We start from the raw sequence: 18,402 nt of genomic DNA on the forward strand, positions 1-18,402 counted from the left end.
ATTAGAGTTTAGGAGAGAGAAAGGCAAAGGTAATTCACCTGGAAGAAGTGTAAGGGTTTTAAAAACTGGGAGTTAGGGAGGTATTAGGGGAGAATCTCAATAAAATATTCATCAGCTTTATGCTGATGCACCAAAATGAGATTTAGTCCCCTAACTTAATCTGTCATTGGATGTGGTTGGCACAAATGCCACTAATTAGAATTCTGGTTTCTATCTTCCAGAGTAGGGCAATTTAAGCTATTTATTTACCCTCTGGTTGGAGAGAAGTGTCCTTAGTTAGGGAAGATAGGATTTTTTTTTTATTTACTACATGGCTGTAAACTGCTTGGCTATTTAACTATCTGTCTCAGTTTCCCTATTCCACTTGTCCTGGCTTACTAGTATGTCTCAATAGTGGGTTTAAGTCTATTCTTTCTGATGCTCTCTCTCCCCAGGTAGTGAGAGGGGAAGATAAAGGCCAAGGAAGCTCAGGAGTCACAGCATAAAGTCACAGAATGTACCAGCTCAAAGGTCATGGGTAGCCAAGTTGACAAGTCATTTGTCACTTTTTCTCTTTAGCTGTTTTTAAGTCCTTATACGTCTGCCTCTCACTCCACTTTTTGTCTTTCTTCTTCCCCCTTTTGAATTCCAGGCTATAGATATTAGAATACTGAGGTGACATATTCAGTAACTGATTAGTTAGGCTTCCTTGATCATAAGTAATGAAGGAGAGTGAAGAGTAATTGATTGAAAAGGCACAAGTGGCCATAAGAACAAGAGTCTCAAGGGAACATGGGGACAGGAAAATTGACCTAGGGACCTTAGTGGGGTGTGAGAAGTGGAAGGCTCTCTAGGAATGGAGTGTTTAATTTATGGATCTCTCACCCCTCGAGTGACCCAGTTTTTCTTTGTTTTTGCTTCAACCACTTCTATTGCTACCAATGACCATCTCTATTCTGTAACTTTTCTCTAACTCATAGCTTTATAACTTGGTATTATTCATGACTTCAGCCCACTGTCCCCTCAAAGAGACCAAACCTCCCCAAGGTTTCACTTTAGGACCCTCACTTACTACTATTGCCTTGCCTTTTTGTGTAGCTTCCACTCCAACTCTAGAAGGGAAAGAATTAGATTGTTCATTGTCCCTGTGGGGCAAGGCTTTGGGGGATAGGCCATCTCAGGTCACTGCCCAGACAATGGATAGGCTATCTCTTGGTCACATGACTCCATCTGATTCATTTACTGATGGTGGTAAGAGGGAGAAGTCAGGGTCACATGGTCAAAACCCTGACCATCTATGCTTAAGGAACCAACCAGGGTCACCTCCCTCTCAGGCAACCATGGGCTCTTGAATTGGCCTGTTCTGTATATGTGACTAATTTTGATTTTCCTTACCAAGGGAGACAGATTGGAGGTACGTACTTGTCCAGCCCAGTCACGCCCCATATTTGTAATTGTTTCCCGGCCACAACTCCTGTTAAATTCTCCTTGGCTTAAACCAGATCAATCAGATACTCTTGCCAAAGGATTTGGAATTAGGACACTAAAACAGTCTAAGTCAGATGATGATGGGATGGGTGCTTAAAGTGAAAGATCAAACAGAATTTTGGCTAGCACTGACACCAGGAAAAGCCAAAATTATATGTACATTTAAGTTTTGAGAGGGCCTGGCCAGATAGCTCAGTTGATTAGAGCATCATCCCAGTCAGGGCACATAAAAAAATCAACCAATGAATGCATAAATAAGTGGAACAACAAATCAACAAATCTTTATGTGTGTGTGTCTATTTCTCTCTAAAATCAACTAAAAAATTTTAAAAGCATCTACCAGATTATTTTTTTTTTAAGTTTTGGGAAGCAGAAATAGCCACTCTGTAGAGAAAAACAAAAGATGTAGCAAGCAGAGAGAAGAGGAGGCAAGCAGTTCCATGAGAAATGGACTTTCTGGAAAGTTCCATTTCCTAGGTGGCCTGGTCATGCTTTTTGTCTTGTTCTTAGAGATCTCCATGTTGATTGTTATATGTCTTTAACTGACCCCCTTTTTCACTCAAGCTAGTGCAAAGGGCTTTTTGTTGAGGTTATCGTCACTCACAAGCAAGCCCTTTCTAACTAAAATGCCTACCTCCACCGTCCAAAATTCTATTAAGATAGGTCATTTATCCTCTCCACAGGAAATCAGTGCGAGGATGGAATGCTTCCAGGAGTTTAACTACAATAGAAAGGAAACATCAGGAGGGGGAACATGGTTTCTCCCCATATTCTTCACTATGTTTTCTTCTTTTAATTCAATTCTTCAGGTTTAACCAGAAGGGCTGTGAGCAACCAGAAAGATGGCTGTCCCCTCAGGGAAGGATATTAGCTGAGTATCTAGGCAGTTTTATTCCCACCTTCACACAGCACTCCCCCGCCCCAGCCCCCCAAATCACAGTTCCTTCCTGGGAACACTGGGGACAGGAGATTTGATCTCTAGAAGGCTCTGTGATGCCATGTATTCTAAGAGACCTGCTCTTTTCTCAGCTTTTAAATACAGACTTGCTTAATACCAGTGTAGTCTGTATAAAAACATGCATTCATCTGCGGACACAGCCTCTATAATCCTCAGTAATCTGTCAAGGTCAAAATACAACATTGCTGAAAGCTCAAACCTCATATTGGATTTGAAGGGTTCCAATAAACAGCACCTTTTCTCTTGGCCTGAATTCTAAATAAGTGAGAAAAAAAGTAAGGCAGAGATGATCAACCTAGCATATTTTCTAATCATTAACATTGCAGACTGTGGTTTAAATACCTCAGCAAGCGAGCTTTCCAGAGTTAGCCATATTCTTTTCTAAGGCACCGCAGCATTGGATGGCCACAGCCTCCCCACATGGAGACCAGGCTCTCTATAGTTACTCCATGGAGCAGCAGAATTGATGGTTCCTAGTTCCAAAGTTTTTTTTAAAGCTTTATTTTTTTAAAATATATTTTTATTGATTTCAGAGAGGAAGGGAGAGGAAGAAAGAGATAGAAACATCAATGATGAGAATCATTGATTGGCTGCCTCCAGCACACCCCCCACTGGGGATCAAGCTGGTACCCAGTCATGTGCCCTGATCGGGAATCGAACCATGACCTCCTGGTTCATAGGTTGACGCTCAACCATTGAGCCACACTGCTGGGCCTACTTCCAAATTTTTTAAAAAGGGAATAGGGATTACCCAAGCAGGCCAGATGCCTCTCCCAAACTCACTAATAAGAACTATCATTCTTAGAGGCATTTCGTTGAGCAACTACATTAATGATTTTCCAAGTCTGGTCCCTAGGAAACTGTTAGAAATTCACATTCTCAGGCTTTACTCCATACCTACTGAATCAAAACTCTGGAGATGGAGCCCAGCTGTGTGTGTTTTAATGAGCCAGGGGATTCTGATGCAAGCTCAAGTCAGAGGACTGCATTCTACTGCCCACAGGAGTTTGGTCTTAATGGGGAATTGAGCTATCACCCCTAGGGCAAGGGAGAACAGGAGACAAAAGAAAAAGTAGTAATCCTGAGAGTAGACAAAAGCAGAGTGGTGAAGGCAGACAGGAGAAAATTTATATTGAAATTAAAGAAAAATGAGTGAAAATGTTGGCTAAAGCATTGACTAAGAAATATAGAACTTTGTAGATATCTCCATCCTGTTTACATTTTTCTACAATTTGTGTAGTACACATTTAGATTAATTCAATCATTTAGTAAATACGCATTGAGTGGTTCCTTTGAGGAGGAATACAACATAGTGGTTGAACATTCAGATTCATAGGTCAGGTGGCCCAAGTTCAAATCCCAGCTCTAACCCTTAACAGTTGTGTGACCTTGGGGAAGTTTCTTCACTTCCCTTCCTCAGAGTGCTCATCTATAAAATGGTGTTAATAAAATACCCATAATATACTACATCCATCAACAAAGTTCATTTTCCAATTAACTGTAAAAATCAAGAGCAAAATGGAGCATGGAGATTAGAAAAGGTCTCCTTTTCATTGAAGAGATTTGCAGGTCATGTGTGTCTGATACTTATCTGATTAACTCCTCAAATTTTAAAACTCTATTCCATAGCTTGACATTTTGGCTAAAACTTGCTAACCACTGAGAGGTTTACTGGAACCATAATAAGGATGTGGGCCACAAAAAGGAGGAAGAAAATATTTTTTTTTCAATTTTAATAGTTTATGGACAATGGGATGTAAAATGGTTTGTTGGGTTGGTTATATGCCTGATTCAGTGTGGGGCATTGCATAAAGATGTCCAGAGCTGATTAAGTACGTGGCATCACCTGAAGCAGAAGGGTGCAGTCTCATTTCAAAGGGCATTGGTACCAAAGTGATGGAAGGTTATTTCACTACCTGAAGGCCTATTGATAAAATGAAGATTTTCATGGTTCGCCATTAAAAAGTTTTTTTTAGAGATTAGAACAAGCAAGGTTCCAGACACTAACCTCACCTATATTGTTTACTAGTCCTCTATTTGATGGTAGTGTGGCAGAGATGTTTAGCTGTTCCTAAATATGTATTCTGTCCTTCATTCTGGAATTTTTATTGTCTACATAGACACCCAAAATAAAAACATTTCCCAGCCCCCTTTGCAGTGGCCAAGTGTCTGTGTTCTGAACAATGGGACAAAAGCAGATGTGACATGTTTAGTTTGTTGGAAGTACTTTTAAGAGAGGTTTGTCCTTGTTTTTCCTTGCTGCTAAATGGAATGTGAACAAAAGGGTTGGGACTGGGAACACCATCTTGAATCATCAGGATCACCACCTAAAGAGAGCTGTTGTGCAATTTAGGAAAAGGCCCACCCTCTCGGTAGAACTTGGGGCCCAGGTAGTCCCTTTGAGTGAATTTTTTTAAAGGCCCCACTTCCTCAAGGCCAACTCAACCAGTGCCCTAGGATACCTGATATGCTGATCCTGGGCTCAATTTCAGTTGCTACGACGTCAGCCTATTGCCCACGTGCAGGACCTGAACAGCAGAACCACATGTGGCAGCACTCTTGAAAATGGAGGTCACACAGGACAGAGCACAAGACAGACAAGACAGTTCCCAGGTCTCATCACCATGGAGTGCCCTACCAGTCAGCCCTAGCCCACCTACTTGGATTTTTACTTGAGAGAAAATTCTATCTTGTTTAAGCCACTGCCATTTTCATTGCCAACATAGAGGCTCATTTGCAACATACTGGAAGCCCTGTATTTTACTCTTGGCTATTTTGACTCATAACCCTTCTTTCCCCCCTCCTCCTACTAGTTCACATTGCTTTTATGAGTACCTCATTAATCAGTCACTCAAAATGAATACTACCAATTATCCTCTGCTCTGCATTCTGTGATTTTATCTTTCCACCTCTGGGACCAGAGCTTCTGCCAGGTTGGCCTCATTACAGTAAAATCTTCACATTGATTCCTTCTGACTTTAAAGACCATCTGCTAATGGACAGTTCTGTTATTTTGGAGAATAACACCAGGGATGATTCACTGACTTTAGATGGCAGTGTTCTCTGTTGTTACTCTATGTTTGCTTGTTGTGTTTCTTAATTAGACAGCAACTAACTCATGCTTGAGCATTGTTAGGGTCATATGCTCCAAATGATGGTAATGAGATTATGTCCAGAAAAAGCAACTATCATTTTGTAGCATATCTTTGCCCTCAAAATTTTGGAAAATGACCTGAAACTAAAAATATTACTTATTTTTTTAAAGATAACTTCTATTATATGATCTCTCAACACCCCTGAGGTCAGTGCACATATCTCCATTTTGTAGATGTGGAAACAGACAAGGAGCAATGAAATGGCCTGCCACAATTACACACTAGTTAGTGGAGCTAAATCTAAAATCCAGATCTTTTAGATAGGTGTTTTCATTACTCACATTGGTTCACACTCCTTTTATTTCCTGAAACTATTTCTTTGTAGCTCCATTTCAAGCCAGCAGGAAGTGCCAACCGTACCCACAGGCAGTCTCGTTTTTGACTGTACAATGTGCCAAGTTGAGTGTTTGTTTTGGTCTTGGCAGCAGATGCCCTTATCTCCATTAATGCAAACAGCTCCCAGTCCCCTATCACTCTTCCTAATTGGTCCACCTCCCTTAGGCTGTTGGCTATCATTCTCTTTCATGAAGTTTACATCACTAGGTAAAGAACACTTGCAAGATTTAAGCTGCTTGATTGACCAAACATAGTAAACCCATCTTTGATTTTGACTGAGTAGATCATCTTGAAGCTTTCAAATTACCAAGTAAAGGGCAAAGGCAGTACATTCTTTTAGAACAGCTGTGCAAATAGTTTTCATGTTTGGATTTAGGCTTTTTTAAATTCATAGAATATGGCCCTTGAAGAGTCGTATTCATTTATACTTTCGGTGGCCTCCAAAATGTATGTCTTGCACAGAAGTAAAATATTCATTGTTCTATGCTGTGTGTGATACAACTGACTCAGTTTTAACATTCTATTCACTATCTTCTATGCAAATGATATATTTTTACATTGAAGGAAAAAATCCAGACCCATCAGTCTCGTCACTTGACCAATCGGATTGGTCCCAGAAATTGTTTTTATTTTTTAAATGATTTTATTGATTTTTTTAGAGGGAGACAGAAACATTGAGAGAAACATCCATCAGCTGCCTCCTGCACGTTCCCTATTGGGGATCAAGCGTGCAACCTCAGGCATGTGCCCTGATCTGGAATCAAACCAGCAACCTCTTGGTGCACCAGTCGATGCTCAACCACTGAGCCACACCAGCTAGGCTGAATCTTCTTTCTTTTAGAAATATATTTTTATTGATTTCAAAGAGGGAGAGAAATATCAATGATGAGAGAGAATCACTGGCTGCCTCCTGCACATGCCCTGACCTATGAGGTCATGGTTCGATTCCTGGTCAGGGCATGTGCAGGAGGCAGCCACTGAGCCGCACTGGTTGGGCTGAATCTTCTTTCTTGATGAAACCAGGAAGCACATGTCCCTATAAGCTCATGCAAATTTTTTTTGCTTCCCCACTGAACTTTTTTACTCCTGCATTACTGAGTTCCACATTAAAAAATTTCTAGTGCTGGGCAAAAATGTCATTTGGAAAAATCAATTTAAAACATTGAAGACTGGACCATCTCCAGGTAGATTCTACATTAATAGGAAGACATGACTCTTAAAGACAGTAATAGACTATAACTTGATAGCCTTAACTGGGACTGAAACAGAGCTCTGCTAAAGTTGTTGATATTAGTACATGTTGAAAGTAGCATTTTATTCATGCATTACCCCAGAAGTTAGGGGGAGAAAGAAAACTAGTAGCAGCCATTAGATTGCTACTAATTCCAATCAGACTCTCCACATCAAGGCTGCTTAAACTGGGCCTCATATGAATGACTCCTACTCCGTCAGTCTCATATGGACTTACAAGCACAACATGCCCCAAGAGGTCTCCCTTCTGGACAGATGTGGCTGTTGTAGAATTTTGAATGTCTTACCTGTCATCATGTCTAACAAACTGTCAGTTGTGAATGAATTTGCACAAAGCCAAAGAAGCTTTGGGGAAGTCTGTACAGGTTTCTAAACATATGCAAACCATTCTACAATACTCAGATTTAAGTGGCAAATAGTTTTTGAAAGGGGTATTACTGGCTTCAATTTTTCCTCCTCCTATTTTACGTTTTAGGCAATAATTCACTTTCATCCAATAAGACTTTCTCAACCTCCTACCAATACTTGGAGCCCCTTTGGAGATGCTTCCTTGGCATGTACTCTTCTTTTCTTACATTTGGGGACCTTTTTATTCATCTTTGTATTGAGTGTTTAGGAGAGCTCAAATTCATTCTGGAATTTAAAAATGCCTGATTGTCCACTGTGGGAACTCTGAAAATGTGTTGTGGAGTCCCTCTTATGAAGGCCACTAAATAAAAAGTGAAGACAAGTCCTATAGCCATTTTACCATCTATGAAAGACAGATACAGCTTTCTATTCAGTACTTTAAAGATGTCAGGGAGAGAAAAAAATGAAAAACTTCACATTAATTGCAGATATCTCAATCAAGTACTATTCAAGAAGCACTGCATAGCTATTACTGAGGAAGGTGACATGAGTGATAGGAGATCGGAATGAGGGCAGGATAGGGCAGCATGTCCTTAGGTGGTTCTTCACTGACCCCCGAAATAGTAAACACACAACTAAAAAATACATATAAGAAGTGAGGGGACTTGTAAATCATGAGGAATGAAAAAGAAACACTATCAAATGTTCCTTAGAAACCTGCCTTTTCTTAAATAGTTCTTGTTCCAAAATGCTCTGCTATAATCAGTTAATTTGTACTGAGGGTCATAATCCTCAAACCTGAAAGGTCATTAAAATTGTATTTCCCCATTCTTCCCCCACACTATTAGCACACAGACTAGAAAGCAGACTTAAGGAAATTATGACTTATCTGTGAACATGAGACAGCTTTAAGCAACAATATTGGCCCTGCTTTGTATTATAGCCACATGTTCCTACTTTTTCAACAACCTTGAAAAATAAATATTTGAACTACAATCTTCAATAAAGTCCCTCTACATTTGTTGTCAGCCTTAATCACCTTTTGCTTGTCTGCTCAGTGCTTTTAGCTCTTAGATGTTGCACCTGGAGATTCCAGCCTGCTTTATGAGGTAGGTTTATATGCCCTTTAATTGAAAGCAAACCGCCTTAGATAATCCAGTGACAACAATGTTACAAGGTCCACTTTCCGTTAAAAAGCAAATAGAAATATTAGGCTGTTCTCTAAAATGAAGAAAAACACATGAAAATACACCACAATCTTCCTTTATCAGAGATAAACCCCACAGTCTAAAATGCCTCTTTTGTGCTTTTTCTCCCCCGTGGAGGGAGTGGTGGAGTGCAAGGGACTGCAGTCCTCAATGACTAATCTTTTCTTACTATGACATTTCTCTGCCCAAAGAAAGACTTTAGTCACATAGTATATTAAACATTGTATTCATGCTACTACAATAACTGTACCAACTTTAACCCCAAGTTTTATTTAATATTGTAGTTATTACTTGTTGAATATGGAAGAATGACAGAAATATAAGCCTCACTCCTAAGCAGTGTTTGCTACTTTTCTGTGTAGGTTAAAGTGAGTTTGTGAAATGACATAGAAAAGGTGACAGAAGAGGCATCTTTAAGGCAATGTAATTTCTGTAAGATAGCTTCATGATTTTAAATAGCAATATGACAAGTGATCAAAACTGAAACAATTGGTTAATATATGCTAGGGCTTTGTCTGCATGACTATGTACAGCATGTGAACACCGCTGGAATTGTTACATTGCACAGCTTGTATGGCTGAATTAGGATTGTAAGTACCAATGAAAGTTATTTTTTTTTTTAAAAAGGGCGAAAAGTTGCTGCTGATGGAATTGTTGAAGAAACAAATGGAGGTTTTAGAATATACAAAAAATCAAAACTTAGTACTATCTCCAAAAACTGAGATTTCAGCCAATATCAAAACTGTTAGAATATGGGGGAAACAGACCGGAAATATTTTTCCAAGTACCTAACAATGGCTTTCAAGTAATAAGAGTAGGAAAAGCATTCAAGGTTAAATAGTAAATGCATACAATGGAGAAATACCCCTTTGGGATTACCATCTTCCACCCAAATGTCTTTGGTTTTAGAGAAAAACCAATTAGCTTCTTTTTGGTTTAATGAGACACACTAGATCAGTGATTCCCAAAGTGGGCGCTACCGCCCTCCCGTGGGCGCTGCAGCAATCCAGGGGGGCGGTGATGGCCACAGGTGCATTTGGGGGCGATGAGTAACTGCTATTAAAATTTAAAAAAAGTTAATTTCCAGGGGCTGAGTAATATTTTTTCTGGAAAGGGGGCGGTAGGCCAAATAAGTTTGGGAACCACTGCACTAGATAAATGGGTTTCGTTCTTGACATAACCAAACAGCTCTTACTAGCTAAATATGCACTGTCTGGTAGTCGCAGAGAAGGGCCTCAAACATGGTTTTATTTTGACTGAGCATCATACAAACATACAGATGTACAAATTTGCGTAGTATTTCCTGGAGCTGCTACTCTGCAATAGATTGCACTGTAGCCGTAGGACCAGATTTGTTACAGTTGTGTGTGTGTCATTAATAACTTTTCTAACAGGGTGCAAAAAAACCCCAATATAGGCTAAAAACAAAACAAAAAGCAAGGTCTCTTTTATAATTTGGTCAAATTAATATTCAACATAAGACAGCATGTCACTAAGCAAATTATTCAAACTACAGTGGGGAGATATTTTCTAAACACTGTGGTCTTAAGAACAAGGAATTTAATGGTAGGGCAAACCTATCTGTTCACTGTCCTCAAAACAGAACAAGACCAGAAAAGAACAGATTTGGAAGTGACTTTATGGGAAAGCAGGTTCAAAATAAGAAAATACTGATATAGTTATAGAATATAACTGCCTATCTCCTTCATCCCTTCCCACAAGGGTGTGAAAAGTGAATAAAGACAGCAACATTTTTTAAAAAGTTAACTTATATTAAAAATATTTTGTTTATAAACAATTTTAATACTACAACGTATTTCAATACAAAGCAGTTCAAAGATTAACTGTTCTTTAAACTGTTAAACTTTATTATAAATTAAAATTTCATTACAAAAAAATTGCACATAATATTTGACCACTCTTAGGTTCTGATGCACTGGTATTTGCAATCGTTTCTTTAATCTTCAAGTTAAACAGTCTCGGCAAGGAGTCCAGAACGTAGAAAGGGCAATAAACAACCCTGTTAGAGCATTCAAGTGCAACTAGCAGACTTGTGGCCATGGCAGTTACACTTTCCTTAAGATGGATTGCTTAAGTTTAAATCCTGAAATGAAGAATCTCAAAAGGTTTAAAGAGGAAGAACTAAAAGGGACTGCCTGCTTTTTACTGTAAACACAGCCCTGGAAATTAAATCCCAAACAAGAATCTCTCAGGCATCAGAGTGTCAAGTGAATCAGGACTAGCACAACATAAAAGGGGAAAGTAAAAAATAAAAACAAAAACAAAGCAAAATTAAAATATATGTCAGTCACTTTGAAGAACTATACTTACGTACATGATGTTATGAGAATCTGGCAGGGCCTAGAGGCAGACCAACACGAAGTTCATTTATCCAACCGAAGAGGGTCATGTTCATTGCTTCCGATTTTGAGGGCAGGATATTGTAGGGGACTTGATATGATCAGTAATGCTTGTCTGCATTACACAGACCTTAGCCAGGGATCAGCCTAATCTTGAAGGATCATTCGAATAATTTTGGCAATTATTATAAGGACTTAGAACTGACTGTGCACCCAGTGTTCAGTGATTCTTGCTTTCTGTTTTGTAACTGTTTAAATTTAAGAGCTCATTTAGGCTGACTCCAATCTCTTGGCACTTGGAAACTAGTTTTCTCAGGTTATCAGTTTTACCTCCTTCTGAAGCTTCAAACAAGAGTTGCTGTAAAAGACAGGGAAGCATAGAAGTAAGATTTAGCTAGATTCTGAGCATTACCACATCAATGGATATGGCACATGCAGAAAATTTATAGGAAAACTTCAAGGTGAAATAAAAGATAAAAAGCATTACATCTTTCCACAGTGATGCACAAAGAGGTAACTTCTGTAAGGCTCTCTGATATAAACGGTGGACCTATAAGATAGATATACACACAATTCCATCAGGAAACATGGTGAAAAACACCTTCATAATTCTATTTTGGACTATACTTATTATTATTCATAATTACTATGAGTATTCAAGATAAAATTGTTACATTGGGTTTGGGAGTTTCCAAACATTTACATTTCTTGGAATGTTAACTTCTATGCCTTATTCCTTTTAAAAGTCAATAAAAGGGGCAGAATAGCTTAAAAAACATGACCCATCTGATAGTCAATTATGGCTTACCTCTCTTTGTCCCTTTAAAACAATCTCAGCAGCAATGGCTCTAAGAAAAAAAAAAGGAATATAGAAAAGGGAAAAGAAAAATTTATATATCTTTGAACAAAATGAGATACTATCACTGGCAGAATACTGACTGTGGGAATCTGAGTACAAAACTTCCTGAAAGTAACAGGCTAAACTTCCAAGGAGGGTAACCTATAGTGAAAAGAAAAATTCAACAATTTTTATCAACTTTACAAGAATAAAGCAGACCAGTGTTTTGAACACAAATAACGTTCAAGAAAAATTCGTAATTACTAGTAAAAAAATACCTGGCACTATCACCTTTAAGTCAGGGAAATCCCCGAATTTCAAAAAGGATGGTCTTAAAATGTGTGTAATAGATTTATGTATTTGATAACAGTATTGTTATCTAAATGTTCTCTTTCAAAAAAAATTATAATTCTATCTATTTTGCGTTTAAAGCAATTGTTTACGAGCTTTATATGTTCAGTATAAAATCTCAGCAGTGTCAAAAACAAATGTAAATTAAAAATCTGTCCAGGAAAAAAAAAATGAAAACAATAGATGTCATTTAAAATTTACCTGTCTGGAGCAAACTTTACAAATAAAAGCAATAGCTATAAAAACATATATATGATTGTTGCATTACATTTTCCAGGTGGCCAGGCATGTTGGGATATTATATGTAAACATCTTGGCTTGAAGTTTCAGAATCTGAACATTGCTTTCTTCCCATTCATGATGAAGTAGCCTGCAAAGTATATTCAGGAAAATGAACAAAGCATTGCAAGTGTAGGAAACCCCAAATGTGCTCTATGAACAGAATGTTTGATGAGGTGCAATTTCTGGTCAGTTAAATTCCATCAAGGCTATTCAATAAGTATGTATAGAATGCCTCTTACAAAAATTACCTTGGGGCAGGAACATGCAAACTAGCAAGCGTTCCAGTCAAGACCTATGCCATCTTCAACAAACTAAAATAAGGCCCATGTAGTTTTATAGAATACTAAAGCATTCTCTCCAAATTATAACTCCATGTGCCCCCTCCCCCAAGTTTTCTAAAATAATGACTTGATACAACAATTTCCTGATATTTTTCTCTTTATTAAACAGAATATACTTAATTATGAGTGTTTCTTGAGCTAACATGTAAGTATAGTGACTAATTACTAAGTTCTTTATTCTGAAAAAAAGACAAGGAAATTAAAAGCAACAAAACAAAGAAGTGGAGCATTACCAGAAAAACTGACAATTAAACTACCTATATTCCAAAATGCTATCCTAGCAGAAACTAGTCCAAAACCACCACATTTTCCTGTTTCACGAGTTTCACCAAAGACGATTGTTGCATATCGTATACAAATTTCTGTAATTGGTTTCTGTAGATTAGCATGCTTTCTAATAATTTTTTTAAATGCTATGGCTATTTTTGTCATAGCCTTAGGCATTTAAATGTGTTTCAATCTCTCTTTAACTGATTTTTAGAGGGAGAGGAATCATGATGTGAGAGTAAAACATGGAGCAGCTGCCTCCTGCACACCCTCTACCAGGGATAGATCAGCAACCTGGGCATGTGCCCTGGCCTGAAATCTAACCAGCAACTTTTTTGGTGCACGGGACAATGACCAATCACCTGAGCCACACCAGCCAGAGCTGTTTTTCAATCTCTTATACCCATTTTCCTACATACATGCTAAGAGGAATGTAAATACTTTGAAACACAAAGGAATATTTGATAAATATTTTAGGTACCTTAAGATCCAGCCATCTGTTTCTAAAACAAACTTAGAAACAGAAGACACAACTGATGCAGTGAGAATGACTGCACAAGTAGAAGCCAAAGCATTAGTATGTAGGGTACCTTTTTGAACTAAAAAGTAAAATTCTTAAGTGTAAAAATGAGTTTTCTCTATCAGAGAAGAGAAACTACAAAGAAATGCTCAATTAGATCTCCTTCTAATTGAATGTATGAAATCCCTGGATAAATGTTTCTCAAATGTGATTTGAGAGCTCAAGTTCAGGAATCTGCATTTGGTTCCTGGTGCATGCTAATATTTGAGATCAACTGACCTACCTGGAAATAAGTAATAGTAACCAAAATATATCAGGGGTGAGCAAAAGTATGTTTACATTTGTTCGTATGGAAAAAGACATGCAGATTATGATTATAATACAAGAATAAATTCTGTGTTTCATGTACTCACAAGTGTAAACCTACTTTTGCCAACTCAGATATATAGTTGGCTACTATCTCTGTAACACCTTAAAAATCTCTTAATGTTCCTTTGCCATGTAAAACCACACTTAGTGCTTATAATACCTATGCTAAGAACACATGGTATGTGCTTAGGAAACACAGATGAACTTTACTAAATTATAAGCCTCCTTGCCCTTGTAACCTGCACTGTTTCCTGAAGTAACCAGATATTTATACTGACTTTTACATGAGTAGCTATCTATTGCTTAACAACTCTAAAGTTGAAGTCATATACATCAGTGAAGAAGTAGTGGAAGAACAGACTGTTCTTATAAAGCTTAATAATAATTTTATATAAAAAGCCTATACTATCGGGCTGAGAACCAAAAGAATTTTTTTTCCTACCTCAGTGCAAGCCCGGAATTAGTTGGCATAATTGTGCAAAACTGTTCCAAGGTTTTGGAATGCTGGGTCTTTGGAACACAGCTCAAATAAAAGTAAATAACCTGCAAAGGTTGAGGGGAAAGGAAAAATAAACACAACAAGATGTGAAATCCAATTACCTATTTGTTTTAATGAGAAAACCAAAATGGTCTTAAGACATGAATGTATAAATTATAATAATGTATGATGCTATGAGTTACAGTTCCTACTATTAATTTTATTAGTGATTTTCAAAACATGAATTAGGAAATATGGTCTAGTGATGACAGCCATGGACTGAGAACACTGACAAGAAGCCAGGAGTCCGGGTTTTCATTCCTGAGTCTACCTTTACTTGCTGTATAGCTGGGCAAGTCATGGGGCTAATAATACCTGCCACATCTTGCTCATGGAATGCCCGTGTGTAAATGATTTAATGTCCATAAAGTGATTTGAGATCCTGGGATAAAGAATGGCATAGAAGTACAAAGCATAATAATTGGTTATCCCGGTTAGCAATACACCCTACCCCCAAAAAAGAAAACATGTATATGCATTGCACAGAATGAAAGGGGTCTCTGAAAATTTAAGAACAAAAAAACCTTTCATTGCTTATAAGAAGATAGCTTTATAAATTTATCATTATTCAAAATTCTACTCTTAAAATTCTAAACAGCATCTGATTTCAGCTTTTTTATGCTTTATGAACAACCCTATTTCCTTGACAAAATATTAACAAAAAGAACAGCTACACTATTAAGCCCATTTTTACTGTGAAGTTACAGAATTTTTCATTCAGTAAAATTTTCAACTATTTGAGCAAAACATTACAAATATAATTACAATTACTTCTTTTGACCTTTCTTCTTTAATACATATTAAACCCTAACATCTCTTCAATTTTGCTTCAATGTTAAATTTTCTTAAATATACCATAATTGATATATGCATCTTAATCGAACCTTAAAGAGCTCTTTCTACGGTTGGAAGAGATAAGTAGTAAACATGATCAAGAAGAACAGTATTATAGAATTATACACTTGAAACCTGTATATTATTAACCAATGTCACCCCCCAAAATTTAACTTTTTTAAAAAGAGAAATAATAATAAATGCTAGAAAAGTGATCCTAGGAAAAGCTCTCTTGATATAAAACAGGAGTTTTGCTGTCATTTTTTAAGGCCCATTCTTTTATGTAAACATCTAAAAAAAAGAAAGTTTAAGTTCTTACCCTATTATGAAATTCATAGTTGGACCAGTAATCAGCACTGCTAAAAGGAATGGGATATCGGGCAGGGACTGTAACCAAACATCTATTCACTAAATCAGTAAACAATCTGAATTCTTGGATTTTGTTTCTGGATCCAGCAGCTCTATTATTGGCAAAGACAAGATAACTGCCAAAAGAAAAATATTATAATTTAGAATAATTAAGCCAGTAATTCTCTCATGAAGAAAGCCAATCACCCTTTACCCACCATATCCCCTTATTCCATATACCATTCTTATTAAGAGGAACTAAACTTACTCCATCCAAATCTTCTGCACTATATCAGATCTCATGGCCACCCCTAATGCTGCCTCATATGCCTCCACTGTCTCTTTAATGCTTGATTGAAGAGGATGACAAAAGCTGTTTTAAAAAATGAAGGAGAACACTGTATGTCTACAGCTCAATTCTATTAGGTAAAGGAATGACGAAGTATATTTTAAACATTACAAATATTACAATGGGATCCTTCTTTTGGTCTTTCTTCTTTAATAATGTATAAACTGTAGCATCCCTTCAATTTTGCTTCAATGAGTTTAACATCAGGTTGATTTTAACACAGTGTAATTCAGTAATAAATAACAAATGCAAGCCTAGTATGCAACATTTCTCTCCACAGCTGATAATGTCTCACCAGTAAATCAGCCACAAATAAGGAACTTGGTGGTTAAACATCTCATCATCAAAATTCCCTTTACATAAATGGGCTGGAATGTCACGTGGTCCTGGGATATTTAAGAGATACCTGGGGGGAAAAATACTGTTTGAAATTATGCCTATGCACACATAAACTACTTTAAAGACAAACAAACAAAAAGAACCCCTCAGTTTCAACTTAAATTTCCTTGAAATATTTTTATAAGGTAATGACTTTAATTTTTACATGCATACCACATTGCTTTAGTCACATCTCTAGCATCATATAGTTATTATTTTATACCTGCATGAATAACTCATTCTTAAAATGATTTTTTATTCTATCCCCAAAGTTAAACCACAATAATCATCTAATTGAACCTAATTAAAACCAGAGAATAAATGAAGCAACCATATATCTAAAGTTGTCCCACAAAAATCTGCTTTACTCTTTTTAAATTTTTATTTAGTGATTTTGAGAGATCAATTTGTTGTTCCACTTATTTATGCATTCATTGGTTGACTCTTGTATGTGCCCTGACAAGGGACTGAATCCACAAATCTTGGCAGCTGCCTCCTGCACACCCTCTACCAGGGATAGATCAGCAACCTGGGCATGAGCATCAGTTTGATGCTGTAACTAGGGTAATCTGTGCTTTCTTCTAAAAAAAGTTCTTTTTCATAAAAAAAAAAGTTTTACAAGAAAACTTGTAAAAAAAAAAAAAGTTGTATCATCCTATACACCAAGTAAGTTGCAGGGCGCATACCTAGGTTTCAGATTCCATCCCCGGTCAGGACGTTGCCGGGGCACATACGGGGAGGCAACTGATTGATGTTTCTCTCACATCCATATTTCTTTCTCTTTATTTCTCTCTCTCTCTCAAATCAATAAACATATCCTTGGATGAGGATTAAAAAAATAAAGACAATCTCTCCCATACAAATACACACATACTATTACAGATTTATTAGACATGATATCAAAGTGTATTCTATAACATATTGGCTCATAAGACACATGTCCAAAAGAAGTCTATTGGTAAATACTGAAAACTATAGCCCCCTCCTGAAATGCCACCATACATATTAGGATATTAAAGACTCTAAAAAGTCAATTAGTAAAGGAATCTATTTGACTTTAACTAATTCAAGTTTCTCCCCAATATATTTGAATTTGTGTGTTTAATATTTACCAACATCTTCAGGAATCATGTTTTTAAAGATAATACATTGACCTCAACAATAACACACTAGTGTAACTGTTTACCTTGGATTTTAAAATTATTTCAAGGGGCTAAGTTTTAATGGATTAAAGAGGCTGTATGGGGGCTTTGGGGATAGGGGCAGATGGTAGAAAGGGAAGAAATAGGTCATCACCTCAACTTGGCCGTAACTAGCTATATTACCATAGAGCAGTGGTTCTCAACCTTGGCTGCACATTAGAATCACCAGGGAATCTTTTAAAATCCTGATTTCTGGGCCTCATCCTCCGGAAATTCTGTTTCTTTGTTACTAATGTTGTGGCCCCACCTCATAACAAAGAAACAGAATTTCTGGAGGATGAGGCCCAGAAATCAGGATTTTAAAAAAATTCCCAGGTGATTCTAATGTGCAGCCAAGGCTGAGAACCACTGCCATAGAGTTCATCACTTATCTTCTAAGGATATTAGTTTTCTCAACTGAAAACTGAGGTAAGACGTAGACGTAAATTCAAATCTAATCTATGTAAAGTTCTATTCCTAGATAAAGTGAATGAAATCTCCAGGTTAACTGTTATAGTTATCTACTAATCTTCAAATTGATTTGAAACATATGACAATTACCACATCTAGCTCTTTCTGCCTTTATACTAAACTAGGGGCCTGATGCATAAAGATTCATGCACTGGGGGTGGGTCCCTCAGCCCAACTTGCACCCTCTCCAATCTGGGAGCCCTCAGGGGAGCCCTCTCCAATCTGGGAGTTTCTGTATGTCTTTGCAATCAT

At 37.3% G+C, this 18,402-nt stretch overlaps 1 protein-coding gene across 3 annotated transcripts in view; it reads right to left on the reverse strand.

Moving 5' to 3' along the window:
- Positions 1-10,568: 10,568 nt before the first annotated feature.
- ZFC3H1 (zinc finger, C3H1-type containing) overlaps positions 10,569-18,402 on the reverse strand; it is a 64,783-nt gene continuing 56,949 nt past the window's right edge. For 2 of the 3 annotated variants that reach the window (XM_014531648.1, XM_014531647.1), the window contains 8 exons: positions 16,416-16,541; positions 16,040-16,144; positions 15,743-15,908; positions 14,494-14,594; positions 12,541-12,642; positions 11,892-11,931; positions 11,571-11,633; positions 10,569-11,441 (listed from right to left, as the gene is read on the reverse strand). In XM_014531648.1, coding sequence (XP_014387134.1) covers positions 11,304-11,441; positions 11,571-11,633; positions 11,892-11,931; positions 12,541-12,642; positions 14,494-14,594; positions 15,743-15,908; positions 16,040-16,144; positions 16,416-16,541 — 841 coding nt within the window. In that variant the 3' untranslated portion in view covers positions 10,569-11,303. The remainder of the gene's footprint in view (positions 11,442-11,570; positions 11,634-11,891; positions 11,932-12,540; positions 12,643-14,493; positions 14,595-15,742; positions 15,909-16,039; positions 16,145-16,415; positions 16,542-18,402) is intronic. The other variant, XM_005884121.2, reaches the window with a different exon arrangement.

This window comes from Myotis brandtii, unplaced genomic scaffold (assembly GCF_000412655.1).
Source record: "Myotis brandtii unplaced genomic scaffold, ASM41265v1 scaffold82, whole genome shotgun sequence".
Classification (NCBI taxonomy): Eukaryota; Metazoa; Chordata; class Mammalia; order Chiroptera; family Vespertilionidae; genus Myotis; species Myotis brandtii.